Genomic DNA, 15,762 nt, shown 5'->3' with positions numbered 1-15,762 from the left:
TAGAAATAATTTACGTAAGATTTGACTAAATTTACGTAACCCTTTTACTTTAGGAGAAAAATCCACAAACCTTGTGAAAATAGAGTTTTACGTAAAACCTATGAATTTTACCTAAATCATTTATTTTTAGACATAATTTACGTAAGGTTTGACTAAATTTACGTAGCCCTTTTACTTTAGGAGAAAAATCCACAAACATTGTGAAAATTAGAGTTTTACGTAAAACTTTTGAACTTTACGTAAAGATTTTATTTTTAGATATAATTTGCGTATAGTTTGACCAAATTTACGTAACCTTTTTATTTTAGGATAAAAAAATCACAAACCTTGTGAAAATAGAGTTTTACGTAAAACCTATGAATTTTACCTAAATCTTTTATTTTTAGATATAATTTACATAAGGTTTGACTAAATTTACGTAGCCCTTTTACTTTAGGATAAAAATCCACAAACATTGTGAAAATTAGAGTTTTACGTAAAACCTTTGAACTTTACGTAAATATTTTATTTTTAGATATAATTTACCTATAGTTTGACTAAATTTACTGAACCTTTTCATTTTAGAAGAAAAAAATTCACAAACCTTGTGAAAATAGAGCTTTACGTAAAACCTATGAATTTTACGTAAATCTTTTATTTTTAGACATAATTTTCGTAAGGTTTGACTAAATTTATGTAACCTTGTTATTTTAGGAGAAAAAATCCACAAACCTTTTGAAAATTAGAGTTTTATTTAAAAAATTGAACTTTACGTAAATATTTTATTTTTAGATATAATTACGTATAGTTTGACTAAATTTACGTAACCTTTTTATTTTAGGAGAAAAAATTCACAAACCTTGTGAAAGTAAAGTTTTACGTAAAACCTATATATTTTATGTAACCCTTTTACTTTAGGAGAATAAATTCACAAACATTGTGAAAATTAGAGTTTTACGTAAAACCTTTAAACTTTACGTAAATATGTTATTTTTAGATATAATTTACGTATAGTTTGACTAAATTTACGTAACCTTTTTATTTTAGGAGAAGAAAATTCACAAACCTTGTGAAAATAGAGTTTTACGTAAAACCTATGAATTTTACGTAAATCTTTTATTTTTAGACATAATTTACGTAAGGTTTGACTAAATTTACGTAGCCCTTTTACTTTAGGAAAAAAATTCACAAATATTGTGAAAATTAGAGTTTTACGTAAAACCTTTGAACTTCATGTAAAGATTTTATTTTTAGATATAATTTACGTATAGTTTGACCAAATTTACGTAACCTTTTTATTTTAGGATAAAAAAATTCACAAACCTTGTGAAAATAGAGTTTTACGTAAAGCCTATGAATTTTACGTAAATCTTTTATTTTTAGACATAATTTACATAATGTTTGACTAAATTTACGTAGCCCTTTTACTTTAGGAGAAAAATCCACAAACAGTGTGAAAATTAGAGTTTTATGTAAAACCTTTGAACTTTACGTAAAGATTTTATTTTTAGATATAATTTACCTATAGTTTGACCAAATTTACGTAACCTTTTTATTTTAGGATAAAAAAAATTCATAAACCTAGTGAAAATAGAGTTTTACCTAAAACCTATGAATTTTACGTAAAACCTATGAATTTTACGTAAATCTTTTATTTTTAGACATAATTTATGTAAGGTTTGACTAAATTTACATAACCTTGTTATTTTAGAAGAAAAAATCCACAAACCTTGCAAAATTTAGTGTTTTACGTAAAACATTTAAACTTTACGCAAATATTTTATTTTTAGATATAATTTACGTATAGTTTTGCTAAATTTAGGTTGCCTTTTTATTTTAGGAGAAACAAATTTACAAACCTTGTGAAAATAGAGTTTTACGTAAAACCTATGAAGTTTACGTAAATCTTTTATTTTTAGACATAATTTACATAATGTTTGACTAAATTTACGTAGCCCTTTTACTTTACCAGAAAAATCCACAAACATTGTGAAAATTAGAGTTTTACGTAAAACCTTTGAACTTTACGTAAAGATTTTATTTTTAGATATAATTTACGTATAGTTTGACTAAATTTAGGTAACCTTTTTATTTTAGGAGAAAAAAATTCACAAAGCTTGTGAAAATAGAGTTTTACGTAAAACCTATGAATTTTACGTAAATCTCTTATTTTTAGACATAATTTACGTAAGATTTGACTAAATTTACGTAACCCCTTTACTTTAGGAGAAAAATCAACAAACCTTGTGAAAATAGAGTTTTACGTAAAACCAATGAATTTTACGTAAATCTTTTATTTTTAGACATAATTTGCGTAAGGTTTGACTAAATTTACGTAGCCCTTTTACTTTAGGAGAAAAATCCACAAACATTGTGAAAATTAGAGTTTTACGTAAAACTTTTGAACTTTACGTAAAGATTTTATTTTTAGATATAATTTACGTATAGTTTAACCAAATTTACGTAACCTTTTTATTTTAGGATAAAAAAATTCACAAACCTTGTGATAATAGAGTTTTACGTAAAACCTATGAATTTTACGTAAATCTTTTATTTTTAGACATAATTTACATAAGGTTTGACTGAATTTACGTAGCCCTTTTACTTTACGAAAAAAATCCACAAGTGAAAATTAGAGTTTTACGTAAAACCTTTGAACTTTACGTAAAGATTTTATTTTTAGATATAATTTACGTATAGTTTGACTAAATTTAGGTAACCTTTTTATTTTAGGAGAAAAAAATTCACAAAGCTTGTGAAAATAGAGTTTTACCTAAAACCTATGAATTTTACGTAAATCTCTTATTTTTAGACATAGTTTACGTAAGATTTGACTAAATTTACATAACCCTTTTACTTTAGGAGAAAAATCTACAAACCTTGTGAAAATAGAGTTTTACGTAAAACCTATGAATTTTACGTAAATCTTTTATTTTTAGACATAATTTACGTAAGGTTTGACTAAATTTACGTAGCTCTTTTACTTTAGGTGAAAAATCCACAAACATTGTGAAAATTAGAGTTTTACATAAAACCTTTGAACTTTACGTAAAGAGTTTATTTTTAGATATAATTTACGTATAGTTTGACGAAATTTACGTAACCTTTTTATTTTAGGATAAAAAAATTCACAAACCTTGTGAAAATATAGTTTTACGTAAAATCTATGAATTTTACGTAAATCTTTTATTTTTAGACATAATTTACATAAGGTTTGACTAAATTTACGTAGCCCTTTTACTTTAGGAGAAAAATCCACAAACATTGTGAAAATTAGAGTTTTACGTAAAACATTGAACTTTACGTAAATATTTTATTTTTAGATATAATTTACGTATAGTTTGACTAAATTTACTGAACCTTTTTATTTTAGAAGAAAAAAAATTCACAAACCTTGTGAAAATAGAGTTCTACGTAAAACCTATGAATTTTACGGAAATCTTTTATTTTTAGACATAATTTACGTAAGGTTTGACTAAATTTACATAACCTTGTTATTTTAGGAGAAAAAATAGACAAACCTTATGAAAATTAGTGTTTTACGTAAAACATTTAAACTTTACGTAAATATTTTATTTTTAGATATAATTTACGTATACTTTTGCTAAATTTAGGTTTCCTTTTTATTTTAGGAGAAACAAATTCACAAACCTTGTGAAAATAGAGTTTTACGTAAAATTTTTATTTTATCAATCCCTATGTTAAATATCTAACATATTGTTTAGTTTTCGTATTTTAATAATATATTGTTTACTTCTTATTTTTAATTTTGATTAACAGTTTTGTCAGTTAAATTTTTAAATTATTCAACATATTAATCTATCTACAAGGGACTAAACTGTTGAATTGAGCTTAAAATTAAGGACTAAATAGTGTGTTATTAACATATAATGACTAAATAGTAATTAAATTAAAATATAGAGACTAATATATTATTTACCTTGTAATTAATAATCTTTAAAATTTCCATTATTAATATTACCTGATATATAGCATGTTACCTTTTTTATTAATTTTAGTTAACCTTATTTTTATTAACACATGTCTAATTACTATTAGATACTAAAACAAAGTATGAATACTTTTTTTTCAACATAATAAACATAGAATTTACTATGAACCAAAGAATAAAAGATCAAGGCACTCTAAATGCTTTTTATCATTAATTATTATTTTAACAGTTGAAACCCTTACTTTTTAATTAACTATTCAGTTTTTCTTTTATTCCACAAACTCATAGGGGTGTTTGGTAGTTACTTTTCATGCTCATGTTTGCTTTTTCACTTTAAAAGAGAGAGTTTTAGATGTTTGGTTAGTGATCTTTTGTTTGTCATTTTACAAAAGTAGGGAATCTATGTATTTAGAAAAGCAGCAATTCCAACAGCAAATAGCAAACCGTAACAGCAAACAACAACAACAAACCGTAAATAAAACAAATGGGCCTTTAAAATGCAAAATATGTTAACGGTGTCTTGAGTGAGGGGTGAATTGGGGATTAAAAATTGGATAAGGGTTTGATTGATTGTTTTGAAAGAATAGGGAGCTAATTGATTTTGGAGGAATAATTTGGGGACTAAATTGGATGTTATGCCTAAGTTGAAGGAATATAGGCTTAATACATCATTTGTCCTCCTGAACTTGTCCAAAATGATTGATTGGCCCCCTGAACTTTCAAAGTGTCTTGATAGCTCCCTGAACTTACATAAAATATTCAGTTAGCCCCTTGAACTTGCATAAAATGTAATCAATTAATCACTTGGTTTAAAAAAATAAGTTAAATGCGGAAGATATGTTGCACGCATCTTAAAAAGTAAAACGACCAAGGTCGGGGTATGCGATTATAATATTAGAGAAGAAAATGTTTTATAGTTGAATAATTAAGAAATTCTTTTTAAACATGTTTTAATCTATTTTATGAAGTATTTAATAACATTCTAAGGTACGTGTAATATATTTTCCACATTTGACTTACTTTTTTATAACCGAATGATTAATTGATTACATTTTATACAAGTTCAGGAGACTATCGAGACACTTTGAAAGTTCAGGAGGCAATCAACCATTTTGGACAAGTTCAGTGGACAAATGATATATTAAGCCAATATATTAATAGGCCAGGTTGATTTTGGACTAAAATGATATTTCTAACAAACTTGAAGAGCTAAATTGATGCTTAATTCAATTTTTATTCCTGCCTTGGCGTGCCAGATGTCCTAAGTCTTTTTTTTTTTTTTTATCCCTCTAAGCCGTGAAATAATGGGTCGGGCAATGGGTTGGACTAAAATACGGTTTGCTGGGCCCAAATTCCGATTACGGTGACCGCCTCTCTCTTGTCTCGAGTGAGGATTGAGCTGCTCCAATTGTTTGGCGCCCTTATTTCCACGCCACGATTCATTTTCTCTTCTTTTTCCTCTCCTTTCGTATTTTTGCATGCATAATTAGAAACCTCTAGAACAATTACCAGCAGGCATAGAGTGTCAAACTTTGCCTCTTGCATCACACAATTTAATTTGTTATGCTTTTCTTTCTTTTTTCTCTTTCTTTTTTTGGTAATTGCGGGGAATAAATCTAAATAAGGAAAATCGGTAAATGGTGGGAGGGTCAAGGCCGAGCCTACATTCATGGAAGAACGCCGCTGCAGCATCCAGAGTCGATCTTGACGCTGACGTTTCATCCGTTTCAGAGTCTATGTTCAGTTCTAAAGAAGCTTCAACTGATAATTCCAAATCGATGTCCTCTGATGCCAATTTGGGTTTTCTAGAGCGTGCTTTCTCTGCAGCTGGTGCCGCCGTTGTCTCCGCCATCATTGTCAATCCTCTTGATGTCGCTAAGGTATCTACTAATTTTCCTTTATCTTGCTCGACAATTTTGTTCCTTCTTTTTTTCTGAATAGATTTCTACTTTTCCTTGGATTGAAGGAAACCGGATGAGTTTCGCATTTGATTGAATTGAATAAACAAAATTGTCAAGCCTGCATGTGCTTAGCTTATAATTGGCTTTCTGTCACTGCTTATTAGCGTGTGTTATGGTTCTCCTTTTCAAATTTTTCATAGCAATAAATTGATGCAAGTATGCATTTCTTTTTGCCCCATTTTGTTTCCTATATAGACAAGATTGCAAGCACAGGCTGCTGGAATTCCGAAATTATGTGGAACATGTTTGGAAACAAATACGGTATGCTTAGTGTTCTCTCTCTCTTTTTTTGGTCTATGCAGGATTTCATTATGTAATTGCTTAGTCTTGTTCTGAATGATTTTACTTGTGGTTGTAACTTTGTTTGCAGATGCTTCCAAACGTGAGAAACACCGCCGCTGGTTCAGAACCTATATGCGTTTCAGAATGTAACAGATATAAGGGAACGCTGGATGTCTTTTCTAAAGTCACCCGCCAGGTTGGTAAATTTTCGCAAGCTGCACATACTTATTCTAATCAATGGAAAAATTGGGTTTATTGGGTTTCAAAATCTTTCTGATGATATATTCATATTAATTGGATTCCGTGTATGTTCCTTATGGTCTAATTAATGTTCTATGTATCTATGTTCAAAGGAAAATCCTTCTAATTGATGAACACTGTTATAAGCTGGCCTTTTTCCGTTATCTAGAGGAATATGCAACCTATATGTTTCTGTCATTGTTTTGGAAACACAATCCTCATCTTGGCTGTGTTTATACATCTAGGATTGGAGAGTTTGAAGGAGATTTCTTCTCATTAATTTTCTGCTAACTCTTCATTTCTGTTTTGATTTTTGATAATTTGGGAGGTGAGAGACCAAAAAATCTCCTCTGCTAAACGTGGATAGCTCACAGTAATATTTGCAAAATAAAAAATTCACTAAGGGAACTTCAGAAGCATATTCACTGGCAAATTTTTGTATGAAAACTAAGTTCATCAATTGCATTGCACTACTAGCATGATGAAATCTAAACCATTAATCATGGTTCTAAGGAATTTCTTTTATCTTGTTATGTGTGCTTATTTCCTATGTTTTTAAATTTGTTTTTTGAGCACCTACTTATTCAAAGGCTTCATAGTGGTGAGTTTCTGCAGGAAGGATTTGGAACACTCTGGAGAGGCACATATGCAAGCTTAGCCCTGGCAGTACCAACTGTAAGATACACTTCTTTGTCGTTGCTGTTTGTTGTAAATCAAGTGCATTCTTGATATTGTCCTAAGGTTGCTAATAAGAAATATTTTAGTTGATTCTCATTCTTCCTTATTGCCAACCAGGTGGGGATCTATTTGCCTTGTTATGATGTTTTCCTGAATTTGATGGAAGACTTTGCAGCCCGTAATGCTCCAGTCTTGACACCATATGTACCATTAGTTGCAGGTTCAGTCGCACGCTCATTGGCCTGTGTTACTTGTTACCCTATGGAGTTAGCAAGAACTCGTATGCAGGTATTTGGCTTGTTTCTCACGTTCTTTCCCAGTATCCTGCTCCTAAAGTTGGTCATCGACTAGTTTGGTATTTCTGACGCACGAACTTTATTTTTTGTGTATTTATGATGCATTTACCTTTCATTTTTCTGTAAACATCACATATCTGAAGAACATTTTGTCCAATGCCAGGACATCAATCTCTCTAAAATATGTTAATAATCGGTGGTGTTGCCTTATTTTCTTAAAAAGGCGTGATCATAATGATACATTTAGAGTAACTTGCTGATATTCTCTAAGAAGAGTGACATAATATAACCATAAAGAGCATGTTTATCCTGAGCCAACTATGGACTGCGTTTATTTGCTTTGTTGAAATTGCTTTCTGTCCAAAGTATTCAGAATTATTCTGCTTTTGTTTATTATGAAGATTTGTTGGCTATTTCTTCTGCTATTCTAATTGAAAGTATTATCTATTATAGTGAAAGAGTTTCTTATTCAACTTCTTTTGATTATGGCATGCTCCTTTTAGGCGTTTAAAGAAATCCAAAATAGTGTTAAGCCTCCAGGAGTATTGAAAACGCTAGTTGAGATGATCAATCCAGTGAGGAGCGCAAACGGCCTTCAAAAGTGTAAGTTGACTCGACTCCTAAAATCCTGATTGGGTTAGCTGATTTCTCTTTCATTCTAATTTGTTAACTTAACTGCTATTAACAATAGTGCAAAGTTATCGCATCTTATGGACTGGTCTTGGAGCACAACTTGCTCGTGATGTTCCCTTCTCTGCTATCTGCTGGTCAACCCTTGAGCCTGTGAGTCCTCTATCTCTATGAATTAGACCTTAACCACTAAAGTTTTTGGATCCACCACAAATAACAAACTCAATAATGCTTTTTGTTTTGTATACTCTAAAGACCAGGAGACATATTCTTGCTCTAGTTGATGGTAACTCCAGTGCATCCACAGTCCTTGGAGCAAATTTCTCTGCTGGTTTTTTCGCAGGAACTCTTGCAGCTGCTGCTACTTGTCCATTAGATGTTGCAAGGACCCGAAGGCAGATAGAGGTAATACTCCGACTCCAGCCTTTTTCAAAACTCGTCTGCAGTTTTTTAACTAGGTATTTTTTGGGCTTGACCCTGCTTTCTGAAGAACTAAATCATGAAACTATGTATGGAGACGGCTAGGTAGATATTTGTGGTCAATGAAGTGTTTCATATGGGATTAATAATGACTACTATTGTAAAGGCATCTCATATTCAGCTGGACATTGAGTTGATATGTATATTTAGTGCATGGCGATTCCTTTAACTCCTATAAGTTGATAGAATAGGGTGTCTTTTAGCACTATTTCAATGCTCTTTGTAGAGAAATGATACCATATTCTGTGATTGAGCTTAGGAGTAAAACTTAATACTGGGATGATGATGACAGTTCGTATTTTTGGCTGAAATTGAAACACCAGAAAATTTTAAATATTGAAAATGGCACAGGAAAGTTTCATTTGGACAGCAAGAATGGATTGGCTTCCAAATAACTTAGTTACTCAACTTTTGATATAAATTTGAGATTTGTTACTAACCTGTTCTATTTTTCTTTTGCAACCAATAGAAGGATCCAGCTAGGGCATTAAGTATGACTACAAGACAAACGTTGCAGGAAATCTGGAGGTATGTTGCTCTTATAGTGTTTTATTTTATATGAAATAGACGAGTTCTCTTTTCTATAAAAGCCATTCCCATGTGTTTCTGGGTTTCTTTTTTTATTATTTATTGGGTTTGTGCCCATATATTCCAGAATTAATGTGAAAATTGCTCATATCATATGTAAATACCTGGCCTAAAGACTGTTCTACAAGTGCTGTTCTACATAGGAGAGTTACCTATATAGAGAAGCACACATTTGTGCAGTTATTGTAGATTTTATAGGTACTAAGCTGATGGAACTTACTAAAGGAGCCAATATTTGGTTAAGAAGTCCCATTCTTTATCCGTGTCTCACGAGTATAAGCAAAAATGTGTCTGCACACTTAACAAGAAAAACATTAAATATTATTGATATTTTCCTAATAAACACCCTCAATTAATGAAATGTTTTAATGAACAGAGCATTTATTTTATTTTATACTTAGTAATCTTAAACCATAATAAATAGGGGTATAGTAGGAAAGTGGTGGTCATTTGTAGTTAAAAGAGGAGTTATGCCTATTTTATGGGCACTGGCGGAGCCAGGAATCTATACTTGGGGGGTTAATTTTAGCTTTGTCATTGGGAGTAATTTTTCGAAGTCCAGCCCACGGGCTGGTCAAACAATTTTTTAGCTTCCAACACGCTAAAACTTCGTGGTTTTGGTACGTTGTCTAAAAATTATAACATTTTTACACCTCTTTATTTTTAGCTATAAATTATTTATAATTTTTATAAAATTTAATTTAGAAATTAAGTTATTTGAGTCAAGGGCGGAGCCGGTGGCTGCGGGGGCTTCGGGCCCCTGGGGCGTGAGCTGGCTCCGCCCCTGTTTATGGGACGTGAAAAATGTGAATTTTTGCCTATATTCATGGGCTGGAGGGAATAGTAAAATTGTTAGGTTCACATTACTCGTTCCAATTGATTATTCACCCCAAGCTGGCACATGGTATTAACTCTTGGAATGTCAAACATTAATGATGCAAGAAGTCTTATATGCTGATAGCATGGGACAGATGGTCCTGTAAGGTCACTGTGTTTCGGTTTCTATTGTGGTGCAGTCAGTAATGCTATGTACAAAATTCATGCTCCACATTCCACCTGTTTAAGGTGGTAAGGATCAAGTATCAATTGCACCTCTTATTTAGGCAGAAACGTAAAGAGGTGGTCCTCAATGATATTATTATCTACTATCCTTATCCACAATTATTGTGAAGTTAGGTTGGATTTTATGTTTTTGGTTGACTGAGTATGCTTTGGTTATGTTTGGCTGACATTCTTAACATCCAAATTAGTTAAGTTGTAATTCACTTTTGGCCAATTATTGAGTGTTATCATCAATATGATAGAACTGCTTTTTTCTGGGAATGGGAAAAACAGGGATGGAGGATTGAAGGGACTGTTCACAGGAGTAGGTCCTCGTGTTGCTCGAGCTGGCCCTTCTGTTGGCATTGTGGTTTCATTTTATGAGGTTGTCAAATACACACTACATAGCAGGTATCGTATTACTGATTAAAAGAGATTTATTGCTGCAATCTGATCCTGTTTAACCCAATTGAGAATGAGATTTCCATTTCCGAATTACCGTCGAGATTTAAAGTAGTAAATTCGGACAATGTTACTTTGGATTGGAATGGAAATGACTGGTTGAGAACGAGGGAACAGTGAATATTTGGAGGAAAAGGAATGCCCATCTTCTCGAGACAACTCCTATGTGCATTGTTCAGTAGTAAGATTCTGTAATTGTCATGATTATTTTGCTTTACACAGTAATGTCACTATTTGTTTTTCTCTTTCGAGAGCTGTAAATGTAACTTTTTTCATTGCTTAGATAAAAGTAAGCTTTAATGTTCTTTAGTGATTTAGCACATTAGATTTCCTTCAAAATATATTAGGCCCCTCCCTCAACTTAGTCAAAAACTGATCGGTGCTCATAACTTATTAGCCTTTCTAACTTGCTTAAAGTAATATATAGGCTACTTTAATTTGTTTAAAGTGACTTACTAGCTTTTTAAACTTGATTAGAATGATTTATTGGTCAGAGGTCTCTTGAACCTGTTTAAATTAATATACATTTTAATTTGGAGTAAGTAAGTTGAGGTTGTATATTAAATATATATAAATATGTATTATATTGTGGCAGAGTTGCAATATTTTTTTTTTAAGGTTAGTGCTAAGACTGTGACCGCAATCAATTGAAATGTTGTGTCATTAAATTTGCAGTTGACTGAGGTACACAAGGATCTCAAGGCGTTTACTAGATTGACGTCAAATTTTATTAATGGTGTCTACCCAAAAATTAAATTAAATTAAATGTTACTAGTGTTTTACTAAATATTTTTGTAAATGCTCGGAATATTAGATTTATTGTAGTCAACAGGCAGATAGCAACACTAAATAGTGTGGTATCGTGGATGGTGAATAATATGAAAGAAAAAATTTAAAATTCAGTTATAGTTTTTTTTTTTTAGTTTATGGTATAATCACATCTATAAAAGTGAGGCACAACATCTCCGGGATTCAATTGAAAGAAAAAATAAATTTAAAGTGAGTAAAAAGATAAAATGTGGTTTAAAAATTCGCAAACAGAGATATAATTACTGACATTTAAGGGTATTTTTGTTTTAAGAAAAATATATTTACATATTAATAAAATATAATTCTACAAATTGAAACTATTTTTTTTTTATTAATTTGACAGTTAATAAATTAAATGTTTAAATTTATTTTACATGACTCGAACTTATTTTGTTGATATGCAGATGTGATTTTTTAAAAGATAAAAATATAATTGGTTATTATTAAGACTCAACATATAATTTATAGTATCGTGTGGTGTGGTGTTAAAAAAAAATGTACCATAATGTTTCAAAAAGAAGTACAATAAACTTCTATTTATAATTTTTTTTAAAATCATGGATTAAAAAATAATAATTAATATATCTATTATAGCCTTTCAAAAAAAGAATATATCTATTATAAAATTTAAGTGCTTGATCATTGTTAGAACAAATTTAATGTTGGAGTTCAAGATCATAGAAAACAAATACGCAAATTAGACAGATTAATACAATAAATTTCAAGTTTACCAAAAAAAAAAAAATACAATAAATTTCAAGTTTCTAAAGTTGGCAGGCTCAGAGGTATAAAGTTAAAAAACCTAAAATTAAGTTTTGTAAACCAAAATTCTTTATATAAATTGAAGGACAAACAAAATTGAAATTAAGAAATTCTACAACACTTGATTAAAAGTTCCTGTAAATATTAATCCTAAGAGTAAGATGAAGGATCGGGATTAAACTGCAGTTTTCTGTTACAAATATTGAAACTAACATTGAAAGGTGGTATTAATGGTTTTTGTACTGTTTTATTAGTCTGTTAGGCAAGCTGCAGCACGAGATTCCAATTTCCTTCTAAAATAATTCATGATTCATCCAAGGAAAACATTTATGGTAACTGAAAATATTAGACAAGTCTTAAACTCCAAGCTCTTAATTCAAATATTAATGTTATTATTGTATAAACGCCAGAATTCTGAGTTACTTATTCTCATACTAGTTCTAGATTCAATTAATTTAGTGTAGAAAAACGATTAAGAAAGACTCTTATTCCAAATGAATTTAGAAAGACTAATGTCAAAAAAGATAAAAGTGTTGAATTTTGCTTTTGAAGAGTCTCAAAGCTGGAAACACCAAATCTTGAGGGAACATGACAACAAACAAATCCATAAAAATACTAGTATTATATGCTTTTCTTCCAATTTGACCTGGACTGTATCAGAAGCTGCCAAATCCCATAAATTTCTACCAAAATAAATATATGTATTTTACAGATTTCTTGTTTAGAATCAAAATATTCAGTAGAATAATGACATTTGCCAGCTTGCTATGAGCTCATCAAACGGAGGAATAAAAGGCAAAAAAGAATCCAATAAAAGAAGCGGTAGAAGAGAACGAAAGAAATTAAAAATTACAAAGTAAGGATAAATTAAATTCTTGAAAAAAAAACCAATCACTTAACCTTCTTCCTTCCTTCCCTTCCCTTCCCCCAAAACAGCACCGATTAAATTACAGAATACCAGATTACATTTTTCCGGCCTAAAACGATATCAAAATCTAAATATTATATTTCAAAAGAAACCAAAGGAAGATGAGGCATCCAACGGATGAATAAGGTATGTCAGTACCAACGCCACCAGCATCAATGTGTATGCAATTCCTTGATCTATAGAAGTCCCTGTAACCAGCCATTTTTAACGATCATTCACATTTCAAAACTCTAAAAAAAAAAAAAAAAAAAAAAAAATGAAGAGAAGAAGAAACAATCAACAATGCCGTTACTTAGCAAGGATTTCGAGATTTCAGATCTAAGAAAAAAACGAGATAGATAGCAATTCAGATCTAAAACAGGAATTAAAATAAAATTAAAGAGGATAAAGTAAATTACCGTCGCTAGTAGGTGCAGGAGCAGGAGCCTGAGCTCTCACGGAAGGTGAGAAAATGACGAAAATGAGAGCGAAGATGGCCAAAACTCCCATACAAGTCCTCGAAGCCATTGCAAAGTAAAATAATCGAGTAGACGAAGGAGAAAGGAAGATGGAGAAAAAGCTAAACAAGGAAAAGAGAGAGAGAAAGAGAAGGAGAGGGGGAATTTATTCAAACAAAGAAGGAAATTATTGTAAAAGGAGGAGAGGAAACCGGCAGGCCACTATGCCCTTATGCTTATGCATAATCAGAGCCAAACACTCGTCATTTGTATTCGCTCTCTATGTGGTGTTGGGTCCACCTTCTTTTTTTCTTTTTTCATAATAAACCAAAACTAAGTTATTATATGCATATAAAATATAAATTAGACGGGATAAAATTACACACGATCCGATTATACAATACAAAATTTACATACAATTTTATTGTTAAGTTTAGTTTATTAGATAATGTGTCATTTTTTTATTGACACAAGATTGGTACACAAATTGTTAGGTAGTTAGTGTCGATCTCGTAACTCGGAAATAACACTAAATGACACAAATCTTTAAAATTGTTGTTGATACTCCCTTCTTTAATAATAGTCGTCGAAGCCACGTGTACGTATTAAAAGAGGTCTTGTTGTCTAACATATTTGTACCCGCTTTCAGCGTCATGATTAATGGGATGACATGTATAATTATGGTAACATTTATTGATCTCTCCAATTAATTGTGGTAACATTCAGTATGATTTCTCATCACTGACTTAGGCATCAGAGCGAGTCGCTGATTCCCGACGCTCTTTGACCACTTTTTTTTATTCAGATTCTCTTACATCAAATTGGTGCGATGAACGTAGAACTGAACAGATTTACGCCATGGTCTCGCTAAACAGCTTCAAAATTTCACTAGCCTCTTACATTCCCTCGATATCAGCTCGGCCAATAAGGAATATATAGGTGCCTAGTGGACGCAAGTGACAACATCATATATCCTCTCCCGATTACCCTGGCACTAGGTCAACAAATAGAGGCTTGTTAGGCCTCTTTGGATCATGACCAACGAGGTTCATGGATGTAAAAACAAATAAGATCATCTATTTCAGTCCAGGAGTCGATGACCAATCTCATGGTAAAAATGCGACAGAAATGGAAGTTGTCATGGTAGAGTTAAAGGACACAAAGAAATCAAACAAACATGCAAACAAACAAGATCTCATTTTCTATCCTATCGGACACCACACGGTCTGCACTTTGCCACGAAAGAGAGACCTATCCATCGACTCCTACTATGATGAAACCCAATGGAGGTCAAGGGATCAAGGGTCTAGCCTTTATCACTGAAGGTATCATCCCTTTTGAATACCACCACCCACATTTAAGGGGGGAGTTTGGCCATATGCAAACTCAACCCCAAGCATTGGCAAAGCTACGAGAAGGCTTCAACATGGAGTGACGAATGGGACATATCAACATATGTTGATTATAGAGGCGGAGTTAGTATAAGGAACACGATAGGGGACATAGACTATCCTGGCATTGGATCTCCACCACCTCCCGGGTCAATAGTCGGAACTAGCTTAAGCGATCCATCCTCGTCCATTAGGAACATGAGAATCGGGCATACATCATTCATGAAGGGAGCGGATGTGTCCATAGAGGGGAACTCTATGGACATTATGGGGCCGCCGAGCCCATAGTGCATGCCCATTCTAGCGCAAGGTTTAACCACAGGGAGACCCTCTGGAATGGAATACCAACAGACACATTGATGGGACACTTAAAGGGGATAGACCACTTCGGTAGGAGTTGGCTGGTCAAGACTTGGGAGAAGTTGAGGCGTCATATGGGGTTTTGGTCTGGCTCAGATCTAGCCCCATCACATTTGGTATCAGAGCCTAAACTAAGCAAAGGCCTTACAAAGTATGCAGTGGTCTTTTAACTAAGTAATACCTTTGCAAGGTGGGTGAGTAAGCTTTAATTAAATGTGTGCATATGCAAGCTTTAACTGAGTGAGTTTTTCGTAGTGTGAGCCAATAGTGCTTTAACTAATCGAGTTCTTCGTGGTGTGAGCCAATGTTGCTTTAACTAATTGAGTTATTCGTGGTGTGAGCAACCAGTGCTTTAACTAAGCAAGTCCTTCGAGATGTGGGCTAGCGATACTAAAGATCCTAAATTTCCCCCAACGAATTGACGGATGGGAATTTACGATGCTTTTCCCAAAAATATTTTATGATGCTTCTCGGTTTCATTAAAG

The 15,762-nt window shown here is 32.1% G+C and overlaps 2 protein-coding genes across 4 annotated transcripts; one reads left to right on the top strand and one right to left on the bottom strand.

The window, feature by feature from the left end:
- Positions 1–5,356: 5,356 nt before the first annotated feature.
- LOC136217591 (mitochondrial carrier protein MTM1) lies at positions 5,357–11,446 on the top strand. 3 transcript variants are annotated; one of them, XR_010683502.1, is made up of 11 exons: positions 5,357–5,811; positions 6,088–6,153; positions 6,263–6,370; positions 7,030–7,089; positions 7,210–7,380; positions 7,892–7,991; positions 8,080–8,171; positions 8,274–8,423; positions 8,968–9,026; positions 10,422–10,770; positions 11,265–11,446. XR_010683502.1 is itself a non-coding variant. In XM_066004181.1 (10 exons), exons 1-10 carry the CDS (start codon positions 5,569–5,571, stop codon positions 10,555–10,557), a joined length of 1,185 nt encoding a protein of 394 aa, XP_065860253.1. In that variant the 5' UTR covers positions 5,357–5,568; the 3' UTR covers positions 10,558–10,898. The 3 variants fall into 3 exon arrangements, 2 of the variants coding, with proteins under 2 accessions (XP_065860253.1, XP_065860254.1); XM_066004181.1 differs by lacking the exon at positions 11,265–11,446 and having other exon boundaries at positions 10,422–10,898; XM_066004182.1 differs by lacking the exons at positions 5,357–5,811; positions 11,265–11,446 and having other exon boundaries at positions 7,014–7,089; positions 10,422–10,898.
- Positions 11,447–12,950: 1,504 nt separating this feature from the next.
- LOC136217590 (arabinogalactan protein 20) lies at positions 12,951–13,774 on the bottom strand. Its single transcript, XM_066004180.1, has 2 exons — positions 13,488–13,774; positions 12,951–13,277 (listed from the first exon to the last, which is right to left on the bottom strand). The coding sequence occupies exons 1-2, from the start codon at positions 13,594–13,596 to the stop codon at positions 13,171–13,173; spliced, it is 216 nt and encodes a 71-aa protein (XP_065860252.1). The 5' UTR covers positions 13,597–13,774; the 3' UTR covers positions 12,951–13,170.
- Between the last annotated feature and the right edge of the window lie 1,988 nt (positions 13,775–15,762).

The sequence above is a fragment of the Euphorbia lathyris genome, chromosome 2, assembly GCF_963576675.1.
Source record: "Euphorbia lathyris chromosome 2, ddEupLath1.1, whole genome shotgun sequence".
Lineage (NCBI taxonomy): Eukaryota > Viridiplantae > Streptophyta > Magnoliopsida > Malpighiales > Euphorbiaceae > Euphorbia > Euphorbia lathyris.
This window is presented reverse-complemented; position numbering and strand designations above follow the sequence as displayed.

Coding starts and splice junctions, on each gene's coding strand:
- LOC136217590 (XM_066004180.1), bottom strand. CDS start 13,596: ATGGCTTCGAGGACTTGTATGGGAGTTTTGGCCATCTTCGCTCTCATT. Junction 13,278..13,487: donor TCCTGCACCTACTAGCGACG/GTAATTTACTTT, acceptor GGCTGGTTACAG/GGACTTCTATAGATCAAGGA.
- LOC136217591 (XM_066004181.1), top strand. CDS start 5,569: ATGGTGGGAGGGTCAAGGCCGAGCCTACATTCATGGAAGAACGCCGCT. Junction 5,812..6,087: donor ATCCTCTTGATGTCGCTAAG/GTATCTACTAAT, acceptor TTTCCTATATAG/ACAAGATTGCAAGCACAGGC. Junction 7,992..8,079: donor CGCAAACGGCCTTCAAAAGT/GTAAGTTGACTC, acceptor TATTAACAATAG/TGCAAAGTTATCGCATCTTA.